Source organism: Crocodylus siamensis, chromosome 6 (genome assembly GCF_052110815.1).
Source record: "Crocodylus siamensis isolate JL-2025a chromosome 6, ASM5211081v1, whole genome shotgun sequence".
Classification (NCBI taxonomy): Eukaryota; Metazoa; Chordata; order Crocodylia; family Crocodylidae; genus Crocodylus; species Crocodylus siamensis.
The window spans coordinates 7,527,973-7,540,045 of record NC_143400.1 but is presented as its reverse complement, the minus strand read 5'-3'; the positions used below and the strand labels follow the sequence as shown (position 1 = coordinate 7,540,045).

Genomic DNA, 12,073 nt, shown 5'->3' with positions numbered 1-12,073 from the left:
CTGGTTTGCTGGAGACACCAGGGATGCTTGCTGCAGCCTGCTTTTGCATTGACAATGGTGCAGTGTTCACGGGGGTGGCGGGGGGGGAATGGGGAGAGGGGAGGGGGTGTTGCTGCAAGGCCTCAGATGCATCCGATGGCCCATCTACTAGTTAAAATTAAAGGGGGGGGGCTTGCAAGCTGGGTGTTGGGTGGGGGAGGGAATAAGAGGGGGTGGGCAGGGGGGGCAGGGGCCAGCTGTGGATTGCAGGCCCTAATCACCAGAGCCAATACCTCCATCTATTCCTCGGTATAAAAGAATCCCCAAACTTTTCATAAGAGGAAATCAGGGGGTGTCTACTGAGCACACATGCGCAGTGCGGGCCGCGAGCCGCATCCAGGAAGCGTCCTAGCAGCCGCCGGCTCACTCAAGCGGTTTGTGCCATTTTTAATGAGCAATTATGGCTTTGGGAGGGTGGGGGGGGATGTGTGAGTGTGTGTGCGTGCAACAGACACGGCCTTGCACGCCCAGCCCCCACTGCCTCCAGCACGTGATTTAAGGCCAGGTTCGTCTGCCTGGTTTTATTCCGAATTTCTTCCCTCCCCCCGCCCCCAAAAAAGAAAGAAAGAAAGAAAGAAAGAAAACACCCATCCTGTGCTCACCCTCCCATCGGTACCTCCACTCACACCCGGCGGCTGGGCTGGCAGCTTCCCACGAGCCCGGCTCTTCTCCTCCCATTGTGCTCCTGGCCCTCGGCAGGAGAGACCGCAAACCTTTTCTCCCGGCCCTGCTCCCTACGGACACACGTTGCAGGCACCGTTTTAAATGATGGGGGTCCTGCTAATTCCACCTGGGCTTCCCACGATGTTGACCCGCTCGAGTTTTATTCAGCATCTGTTTCCCCCTTGTCTTTTGATACCTTTTCCTCCTGAAGGACCTTTAGTAAGTGCAATGGAAAGGCGACTCTTCTTGCACACGCACGGACACATCTCTATCTATCTTTCTATTTATCTCTCTCTCTCTCTATCTATCTCTAGTTATCTACCATATCTACTATATCAGTCTGTCCACCCTACTACAGAAAGCGATCCACGTATTGGTTTCACTTAAGAGATGCACTATTCCAGATTAATTTTCTTCTCACGTGTGTATCTCTCTTCTTTTTTCCTCCTCCTTCTCCCCTCGGCATGTCGGCCTTTCGTGAACCGTGTGTCTATGTTTGCAGTCGAAACTCCTGTGGCTGGAAGTCACAGTATAAAATGATGAACATATAAAATGACACCATAAAGTAAAAGATAAAACAGACGTTGTTGTGAAGGGGGGAAGGGTGGCAAAGAAAATTGCTGGTCCCTGCCTTCTTATACATTATTGAGGGGTCCAGCCATATGAATGCAATGTATGGATGGATCGCCTTATCGAAAGGGCCTCTCGAGCTGACTGACTTTCAGGCTTAAAACGTGCTACGGGAGGGATACTTTCGGCTTTCCTGGGTTACAAAAAATACGGCCTCTTCTGCCCTTTAATTTCCAGTGGGAGCTCGCCAGAGGTTATCTGAAGCGATCTGAGTGGTTTCGAAGTTCCCTGGGACTGATTCTTAATTTGATTTCTCTGTGTGGCGTCGAAAAAAAATAACTATTAAAAAAAAAGGAGAGGGAGAACTCGCTAGGGTTCAAAAAGGGACGTGTGCTTCTATCCTTTGTCTTAAAGGTTGTTTTGAGCCATATTGTTAAGTCCAGCAGATCATTCCTGCCGTGTATTATTATTATTGTTATTATTACTATTATTACTACTACCATCGTCATCGCCATTATTATTAATATTATTACCGCTACTGTTATTACTGCTGCTATACGTGTTATTATTAATATGTTATTCTTATTATTGCTGCTATTGCTATTACGATTTGAAAAAGTGCCGGCATCTTCGGCTCGTGCAAGAGCCATGCGACCTGGTAAATTGAAAACAGTTGCTTTCTAATGAATGCGGGGGGGAAGGCGAGTTTTATTTGGCGTCTTTCGAGGGGGCAATTTCTGGCAGGCTCATTCCTGAGATGATTTTATTTCTTTGAAGGGGAGCATGAGTGTATCCCGAGCTGGGGGCGGGGAGTCAGGGAGACAACTCTGCCTCGGTTTTGTTTCTGCAAACACGGTGGGAGACTGTGTGCTGCGATCTCTGGAGTCGTAAAGACAGTTTATGAGCAAACAATGAGCGTTTATTGGAACCACATGATTACAGAAATGGGATCCTTGAGTGCTTTCAAACTAAATCTGGCTGCCTTCTTCGCCGGATCTCGAGCTCATTCCGGGAGGGGGAGAAAATCTGCCTTCTTTTCCCCCCCTTGGTGATCCCAGGGCATGTGTTGCTTCCGCTGTTTCCGATCGCTCCGACGGATCCTCTTGCTCGCGTGAGGCCTGCGATCGCCTATGCACAAAACAATTTTTAATGCATCGATTTTCTACTTAGCCTGACGTATTGTCATCGCTCATGCACTTGCAATGCTGAGAAACATTTTAGGACTGAATAACGCCGTGATTTATATTCTCCGAGTTTTGCACACTAAACCAGAGGAAATAAATGGCTCCTTTTATCTATAACATCAGGACACAGGAGAGATTATAATAAAATAGCCACGTGCTATTGACAGGTACTTTGCACGGGAAAAAAATAGATTTTTTTTTTCCTCTCCCCCTACTGAGCTCGCCCGTATAAACGGGCGCATTATTGCAGTATAAATCCTGTCGCCTGAATTTCTCATATTTTATTAATGGAGAGATTATTTATACACACACACACATAATATATATTATATATATATATATATATTATATATATAATATATATTATATATGTGTGTATACATATACACACAGACATACATATATTTTTGTATGTGTACACACATATATAATATATATTATATATGTGTATATAAATACATACATATATGTATGTATGTATACATACATATATATGTATACACACATACACACACACACACACACATATACCGTATTCTAGCTGAAAGCTTAGGGGCCCTCACCAAGACTAGAAAGAGCTGAGACCAACAACAACGACAACAAAAACCCACCCCAAGCCCATGTTGCTGGAAAGCAGGGATACTCTAAAATTCACTTGATCTCTTTCCAGAATGTGTGAGAGCGATTAGATAAGCCTGGGATAAAAATAACACGTGTGTGGGGGTGTGCGCACGCCTGTGGTTCATTATGCCAAATCTATAACAGAGCCCGGACACTTTTATTGTGCAACTCGAAATATATAATTGCACTAACAGCCGCGAGGAGCCGGGAATAAGACATCCTCCAAAGTTGTGAGAGCGTTAGCCGCGGAGGTGAGTGGGGGAACGAATTGGAAAAGCCCCCTCGGCCCCCAGAATAATAAATGGGGTATGATAAGCTAATCTTTGCCTTAGTGCCTCTGCTTAGGGGAAGATCGATTTTCAATGGGTTTGGAGCATGGTCACGAGTGCAGAAATACATGTTATTTTTGGCCATGTTGATATCCGGAGCTCCGTGCAGCCGGCGCTGCAGAGGAAGACCGTCTGGAGGGGCTGGGGGGGACTCCTGGATTCAAAAGACTTCGTCATAAGGCGAGATCCTAGGGGGTTCATTTATTTTCCTCCCCCCACCCTGTCTCTCAAAGCTCCCGAGTCCCTATTTCAGGCTCAGAGGCACTGCTTTTCGCTCTGCTCGCGAAGGAGAGAGTCAGATCTGGTTACTCTTAGCTCCTGGGGGGTGTAAAACGCGCGGCTCGCCCTGACAATAAAAAGGATCTCTCCTCGGTTTCAGCTCGGGGCTCCGAAAGGCCTGATCTTGAGGGAGAGGTACCAAAAACACAGCGGATGGGAGCTATACCCCGCAGTGCAGAAGGTGCCTGGTTTGTGCCGAGGGAGGGCGGGGAGGGTTACAGCAATACGCTGCTTAAAGAGCCCCAAACTTTAATGTCTGGCTCGGTGTTTGTGGGACCTCGGAAAGAAACACCGCCCAGGGAGGGGGGCAGCCAGGACCTTGGCACCCCATTTGTGGCCCCCCACCCTGTGGCTTGTAACGAGGGAGGGAGGCTGCAAAAGCAAGAAGTTGGGGAAGCGGGGGTGGGACACAACACGGGTCTTCCCCAGAGCTTCCAGTCTTTGGAAACCCCGGACTCGCGTGGCTTTTGCTATTGTTTCTGCAGGTAGAGAAATCCCCGCACTTGTCTGGTGGGAGCGTGTGGAAATTTCTGCCCGCTGGGTGTTTATTTGTTCCGTATACTGCCACCAAGTGACAGAAGCTTGCATGCCAGCAGCTGGGGACCTGGTGTCTCTTTGCTGCAAGGGGGTGGGGGACAGGTTTGGAAGGGCATTGCAACCCCCCCCCCCACCACCGCCACCAAGGAGTTGTCTATCCGGCAGTTCAAATGCTCGCAGACAGAGAGAGGGGGGAAATGTTGGCTTACAATAAGGACCGGATTCCCTGGGAAGTTTTAGTACCTTCAAGAGGCAGAGGATCCTTCCCCCCCCCGCTTCCATAATCACCCCCCTATTAAAGCACCGGGACTTCAAAAAGTTTCCAAGAGCTCTTTGACTTTCTCCCCATTCCCTTAGAAGTTGCTTCCCCGCTTTCTTTTCCCTCCGTGTTTCAATCATCCCGCTGGACGTGAACTCATAAAAATAGATAAGGCATGTCATCTCGGCACCGATCTTTCCCCCTTTGAAAATACGAGTGTATTTAAGCAAATCCTGAAATATTAAATCGTGGGTCGATTAAAGGCAATGTAAACGTATAAATTCAACAAAGTACACCGAGGCTGTCTCCAAATATATCGTTTAATTCTGCCTAAGTGATCGCTGCTAAAGAAGCCATCATTAACGCCACTAATATTGTTTCCTGAATTATTCTATCCCCCCCCCCCGCCCCCTTCCCTCGGATTAAATTCCGGCTTTCGGATCTGCAAACAATAAAGTATGAAACCGCCTATAGTTAATGACAACAATTTTTCATTGTTGAGTTCGCGGCCCAGAACGTAATAAAAATGGCAACTCCTTTTATTTTTAATCCGTACACCCAGAATAAGTCATTGGAGATATACACGTATGGGTAATATCGCTCTTAATGATTTTTACGCCGGGTTCCCACTGCCCATGACAACTCGGCGTGACGTCATTAATGCAGCTATCTTGTATGTTAAAAAAAAATGTAGGTAATATTTTTTTCCCGCCACCAGATACTAAGTCATAAAGCTAATATATATATATATATATATATATATGCACGTATGTATATATGTATATATGTATGCATATATATGCATACATATATATGCATACATCTATACATACGTGCACAAATATATAGATATATATAGATAATATATATATAGAGAGATACATAATAAATATAGATATATCGACAGATATAGATCGATACATATATAGATATATCGATAGATATAGATAGATAGATAAATATAGATATATCGATAGATATAGATGTAGATATATATTTAAAGCCCCCCATAAGGCAGCCGTGTTAGTTTGCCGCGGTACCTGTCTGACCCGTTCAGACAGGATCGTTTCAGATATAAAACGATCCTTCTCACTTTTGCAGAGCAATATAGTTTTGGGGTTTGAGGGTTTTTTTGGTGCTGTTTTTAGTTGTTTTTAGGGGGCTGTTTTTAGTTGTTTTTTCCTGCTGTTTTTAGTTGTTTTTTGGCAGCTAGGCTTTCCCGTAAGCAATTCTACCCTCAATTGTTGGGATCCCCTCGCCCCCCCATTTTATCCCCTTAAACACCTTGATTTTTGCCTTTCCTCGAGCCACGAGGAGATTCATCCGTAAGTGCAAGTAAGAAGGGACATTTGACGTAGAGTTACATTGCAACTCGGTTGCTCTCCATATATTCCTCCGGCATCGGTGGGTCGCAGGGGAAGCTAAGTTTAGCTGCAACACGGTTACTGGGTCAGTTAAAACAGATCCATTTCTGGGGCGGGGAAGATTTCGATCCTGGCGTCCTTTGTTGCGCTGAGATCCCCCAAGAAATCTGGTGAAGGGGGGAAAAGATCAATCAATCAATCAATCCACCGATTGGAAAGAATATTTCAGGCGCAAAGAGCCATCTATTGCCTTGCGAGAGAAATGTAGGCAAAGAAATATAAATAAACGCTTAGCGGGGTCAGAAGGAACTTGAGATCTTGGGGGAAAGAGGGAATCAATTAAATAAAGGGGCTAGATGAATTTCTCCTTCACCCCACACCTCACTTCTTCCTGTTTATGAGACATGTGTTTTGACAGTTTCCAGAATTCAGTCTTTTTTTTTTCCTTTCCCCCTTCTGGAAATGTTTCCAGGCCTGAAGAATGTTCTTTGCAAGCGATGAGAAAACCAGGCTCTCTTTGGTATTTTGGAGCTATTATTTTTGGTTAGTTGGGGAAGGAAAAAAAGGGAGTATTTGCGGGGTTTTTTTTGACGGGGTGGCTGGGAGGTGGGGCGACACGAAGGAGTTTGGCGTGCAAAAAAAAAAAAAAGAAGAGGAAAAAAAAAGCGAAATGCAAGTTAAAATCTGTTTTCTTCCGCCTCACAACGGGATCGATAGGAGGGTTGGGGGCTGGAGAGTAGAAATGAACGGTCCAGCTCATTGCACAGAGCTTCCAACAGGCTCGGTGGCAAATATTGTCTTGATGGAGCAAGGGGATATTGCAGACACTGGCATGGAGACTGCAGGAATGGCGGGTATTTCATTTTTAAAAAATGGTCTTCGAGGAAAGATATGAAAAAGGGACGTGGGGAGGAGGGGGGAGAGAGAGAGAGAGAGAGAAATAGCTATTATTGCTAATTATTGATCTGCACATCTTTGGCAAGGCGATGCCTTTAATTGGCAAATAAACCTCCCAAATAGCTGTTCCCTTGCAAAAAACTATCTGTCTGCAGCGCCGGGCGAGAGTGTAAACAGTCCATCAATCGCTGGGCAGAAAAGTACACAGTGGAAAGAGAGATTTCATCTCTCCCCCCTCTCTCTCTTCCTCTCTCTCTTTTTAATCAGAAGCTGCCAGGCTCCTGGACTGTAATTACTGCAATAGAGATGAGGGAAGAAGCAACAGCAAACAATGCAGCTCACTGGCTGGGAAGCAGCGGCCCGGGTAGCAGCGGAGCCGAAGCATCTTCAGATACTTTGATGGGGCTTTTTTGTTGTTGTTGTTGTTTGGCTTTGTGGGGCTTTTCGGAAAGGGTTATTTAGTGTCAAAGCAATATTTGATGAGGCCAGCCTTGCCGGAAAGAGCTGGAATAAATTTAGCCCCGGCTAAATAATTACCAGGCAGGAACTCACGTGCCTAATAAATGCCAAGATCTTTTCCACCCCCCCCCCCCAGGCCGAGATAACACGTAGAAGGTGAGCTCAGATGAAACGAGGAAGTCGTGCCATAGCATCACTTCCACCAGCCTCCGGGTATTTAACGGTGTTACTCGAGGGCTGCATGGAGAAGACCAGCCATGTATGCACGCGTGCCCGTGTGTACATCTCCGAGCATGTGGAAGTGTGCATATGCAGCTGCACGGGTGTGCACACGCGTGTTCTACACGCCTCTGTGTCGAAGACTGCGCAGCTCAAGGTTGCGTATACACAGACACACCTTTATATACGCTTTCTAGCCGCTCTTCCCCCCCCCAGACCAGTGTACACGCCACCCGGAGGCACATAGGATACACCCGGAGCCTGGAGGTGTTTTTAAAATATACCCCGGGTTTGTGCACACGCAGTCACACACCCGGGCGCAATCCTGATCTGTGGATTCCGGGTATCAGCCCCTTTCCCCCCGACCCCCCAGGAGCTCATCTTAATTTCCACTGGAGGCAAGGCACTTCGCCCCTACTTGGGGTTTTCTGCGTGGGAAAAGCACCCCCGGCCAACCTGCCTCCGCACCTAGGCAAGATGCCCGGGCTCCCAGGAGGCGGGGGGCTTTGCCCTGCAGTTGTTTTAGCAGGCTCCGCCAGCTGCCACCAACAACTTCACCCCCTTCCCTTCCTCCAACAAATAAGCAGGCGTCTGAATTGGCATTGAGCATCCGAGCCGGACAGTAGCAATTTTATTAAGGCTTTTGGGGCTGTTTGGGAAAAGGGGAAGGGGGGTGGAGGAAAGGGGGTGTGGGGCGGTGCTGATTTGGGTTTGTTTCCTTTCAGTAATTACTGGGGATAGAAAACACATGTGTTGGGCTTGCATTTTTGAAGCCTTTTTTTTTCCTAAACCAGTTCATCAATTCGCTAATTATAGGTGGGGGAGAGAAAGGGGGTTGTGGGGGGGCAGGAGGAAAAAATTCCAACACACACACACACAAACACACACACACATCCATATATGCGTGTGCGCGTGTGTAGGTGTGCATGTGTGTGGGTATACATGTATACATATGCACATACATATATATATATATATATATATACACACATACACACACACATATATACGTGTGTGTGTTGGGAGGCTTCTCCTGTGATATATTTCTCCTGTGAACATCAGACTGGGGAAGGGAGAGGGGGAGGGAAAAAAAAGAGGAATATGGCATATGAGTGGTGAATGTTATTTCGGATTTCTGTGAGCTCTTTATTTCTGAGAACAAAGAGCAACTGCTATTAAAGAACTACTCCAGGAGCAGCGCATATTTTCACTGCTGTGTAGCAGTTTTAATAAAACATCTGTTCTTGCTTCTGCTGATGAGTTTACATAATTGTTTGCAGACCAATTTAACCAGAAAGCGCCCTGGATATTTCCCTGTGCACGTTTTCAAGGGAGGGGGGGTGAGAGAGAAAAAAAAAAAACCCTTTGGGAGTGAAATACCTTGATGAAAAGCTTTCTAGAAATCCCAATACTCTTTTTAAAACAAAATCAATGGGAGAAATATCCAGGGCATTAAATGTGCTCAGAGGAGAGGCGCAAGCAGGGAAACGCCATCTAATTCTGCTACAGGCTTTTCCTCCCAAGAACTCAGATTTCCAGGAGGAAAAGGGTCCTATTTTAAGTTTCTTTACGGCAGCTGGATTCTGTTCACTATAAATCCACCAGACTTTTAAGACTTGCCCTCTGTTTACAGAAGTAATAAAACACTTAACTTTCTCGACTCCTAGTCACACGGTTATCACACAATTCTCCACTGCCAGAGCCCCCCTGAGCACCTAGACCAAAACACGACAAAACAAAATCATCCCACCCAAGACACGACTTTCCCCCCAAACTTTGCCTAGGCTGGGACTGTTCTCACTGTGCTTCCATAGGTGAAACACCCCACGTGAACCAGCCCCGGGCAGGCTCCTACACTCTGCATCTGCAGGAGCTGATGCTACTTGCACTCCCCACATTGCGGGGGATGAGAAGGGGTACCTAAAAAGCAAGCAACAGACCCAGAAGCAAAGAGTCTTCCTGGCCAGCCAGCCAGCCCATCTCCTGCCCACTGCAACATTTTCATACCTCCTGGATATATCGCTGGTTTCCAAAGTAACCACGCTTTTAAGTGTGTGCAGGGAGGATGCGTACACACAGGCAACACGCATCCCCACACACATGATCTAGGGCACATACATGTGTCCTCGGGCATCTGCATGGGTGGCTGGCCAGGGAGGGTATTTGCGAGGGGGAGCGCTTTGCTTGTTTGTTTGGGTCCCCCAAATCCCCGGGTATAACACGTCCAATGCCTGGAGAAATAGGAGAAGCAGAAGGAAACCCAGAGGAAAGTAAACTCCAGTCAATCTTCCCTCTGTGTATTATTGTGATATCTCCACGAGGTTGCCTACAAGTTGAGCTCAGTAGGGTGGGATCCCTGGAACAAGACTAACAAGGTACATATGCTAAATAACGTGATGCGTACTAGCACCGATCTGCCTTTTTTTTTTTTTTTTGGTTAGAAACTTTATTTTTTTTTTTCCTAGTGGCACTCAGGGGAAGCCTTAATGTTATAGAAGATGAATACATGCGCTTTTTTTTTCAGTTGTAGCCTCCTTTATGGCTTTATTGCTACCATTGATTACTTTGCTTTGTTACAGAGAGGAAAAAAGATCATAAAATGCTCTCGCATCCGGGTTCCTGTTATAGCTAGGGGGAAAAATATAGCTCCCCCACCCTTCTTTGTCAACTAAAATCTTTTTAGAGATACATCGCTAAGAAGGAATTAAGGGTATTGATTAATAGCAAGGAAACACATGCACATGTTCGGATTTCACCATGCCCCCTCTCAGCCCTGCATCACACCAGAGCACTCTGCCACCAGTCCTAAATTTTCAAATCAAATGTGCACCCGAAGGAAGAAAAAGAAGAAGGAAAAAAAAAAAAAAGAGGCCAGACTTTCCCTTGCCATAAGTGATTTTTTTTTAAATAGCAAGCCACCAGCGTGATGAAGCTACCTCGCAATATTTACAGATCAGCAGGTATGTGTTACATTTAAGAAGCAATTTATGGCTCGAGATTGAAATTAAAATTAGATTAGCTGTCTTCATTTCAATTAGGGCGAGGTGCAAGGCACCAGGAGCAGAGATATTATCATCTTCTCTTTAATCTAACTAAATATTTGCCATGGAAATGTCTTCGCCAGCTGTAAATATCTGGACTCATAAATTTCTGCAAACGTAAACACGAGGTGTTGCCCTCGCCCAAGAGTTTCCAATCAACTAAAAATTACAAATAGAAGCAGCTACTATTTTGGGGCTGTAGTTATTGTGGAAGATGTACACCCTGGCAGGACCAAATGGTCAGGGGACTATTGGAGACAGAAATATCCAAGAGCCCTAAAGGAAAGCCTCAACTTTGGGGTTAAACGTGAGTTGCTCGGAAGATTTGCTCTCTTTTTCCCCCAGTTTTTCTCCCCAACACCTTGAATTCTCTACAGGACACACTATCCATTCAGCAGTCGCCATGTTTTGTTCCCTCTTTCTGTCATATTTTCTCCCAAAGAGCACAACCATTTGATTCCCTCATATTGACCAGTGCGACGTGAAAAGAAGAAGAGGAGAGGAGAGAAAAAAAAACGAAGAGAATTTATAGCTTAATATTCTGTGGACATCTGTGATTTATTACTTTGAATGCTGGGCTGTTTTGTTACCAGATATTAAGAAAACATTAAAATAAAAAAAAAAAAGACCGTGGTGCTAAAGCACAGTGTCCATTTTAAAAAAAACGGAGGGAAAGAGAGGAGGGAAAAAGTTAGATCTGGCTGTGAAATTTCAAATTGAATTTAGGCTTTTTTTTTTTTTGCCAAACTGCCCTCCCCCTCCCCTGCAGCCCCTCACCCTTGCTCCCCCTCCCCAAACCACCTTATATTTAGAATTTCAAGACTTACTTTCAATGCATACTTAGTTTCAACTGGGGAATCAACAGAAGCAAAAGCAATTTTTCCCTTTCTTGACATCTAGCTTCCTATTGGCTCCAATTGGGTCAGCTGACTTTGTCATTTTGTCTGTCCTGGAGTAGAGCCTTCCCTATAACAATCTAGTTCAGGCTACAAACTGGAGACAGAAATAAATATTAAAGAAATCATACAGCCAGGTGTAGAGGAAGATATGAATTCCTATTTCACAAACCCATCGTTGTCTTGCCATCTCACCAGTGGGCAAGAGGTCCTGCCCAATGTAGCTCTCAATTCGACTGCATATGATCCCGTCAGGCATTTTTCTACTTATGGAGCAGCCGTAGCTCAAAACCGGATTTATTCTTCTCCTTTTTATTCACCGCAAGATAATGTTGTGTTTAGCTCAAGCCGAGGACCCTATGACTATGGATCTAATGCCTTTTACCAAGAAAAAGACATGCTTTCTAGCTGCAGACAGAATTCAATGGGACACAATACACAGACTTCAATTGCACAGGATTTTACCAGTGACCAAAACAGAAACACTTCGCAAGAACAAAAAACTAGCATTCAAATATATCCATGGATGCAGCGCATGAACTCCCACAGTGGTAAGTTTTACAGCTCGGAGATATAAATTAAATAAACTGAACCATCTTTACGACCGTCTCCCCAGCAGAACAGGCTCAGCTACTTTTTATGGCCCCATAAAAACAATAATATAGCTCCTTCACAGTTGCCGCTACAGGCCTTTTATTTGTTAAGTTGTTTCAGGC

At 45.5% G+C, this 12,073-nt stretch overlaps 2 protein-coding genes and 1 long non-coding RNA gene across 9 annotated transcripts in view; 2 read left to right on the top strand and 1 right to left on the bottom strand.

The window, feature by feature from the left end:
- The window catches only part of HOXC4 (homeobox C4), a 69,975-nt gene that overhangs the window by 29,092 nt on the left and 28,810 nt on the right, over positions 1–12,073 (top strand). The gene's annotated exons all lie outside the window — the stretch shown is intronic.
- The window catches only part of LOC149860834 (homeobox protein Hox-C6-like), a 42,233-nt gene that overhangs the window by 29,091 nt on the left and 1,069 nt on the right, over positions 1–12,073 (top strand). For 2 of the 4 annotated variants that reach the window (XM_090055999.1, XM_090055998.1), the window contains exon 2: positions 10,000–11,908. In XM_090055999.1, the coding sequence (XP_089912125.1) occupies positions 11,509–11,908 (400 nt within the window). In that variant the 5' untranslated portion in view covers positions 10,000–11,508. Of the gene's footprint in view, positions 1–7,009; positions 11,909–12,073 lie in introns of those variants that run through there. The other 2 variants (XM_090055997.1, XM_090056000.1) reach the window with 2 other exon arrangements.
- Positions 2,170–5,905, bottom strand: LOC149860835 (uncharacterized). The gene is made up of 2 exons (XR_016443342.1): positions 5,766–5,905; positions 2,170–2,400 (listed from the first exon to the last, which is right to left on the bottom strand). It is a non-coding gene; the product is annotated as an uncharacterized LOC149860835 (long non-coding RNA).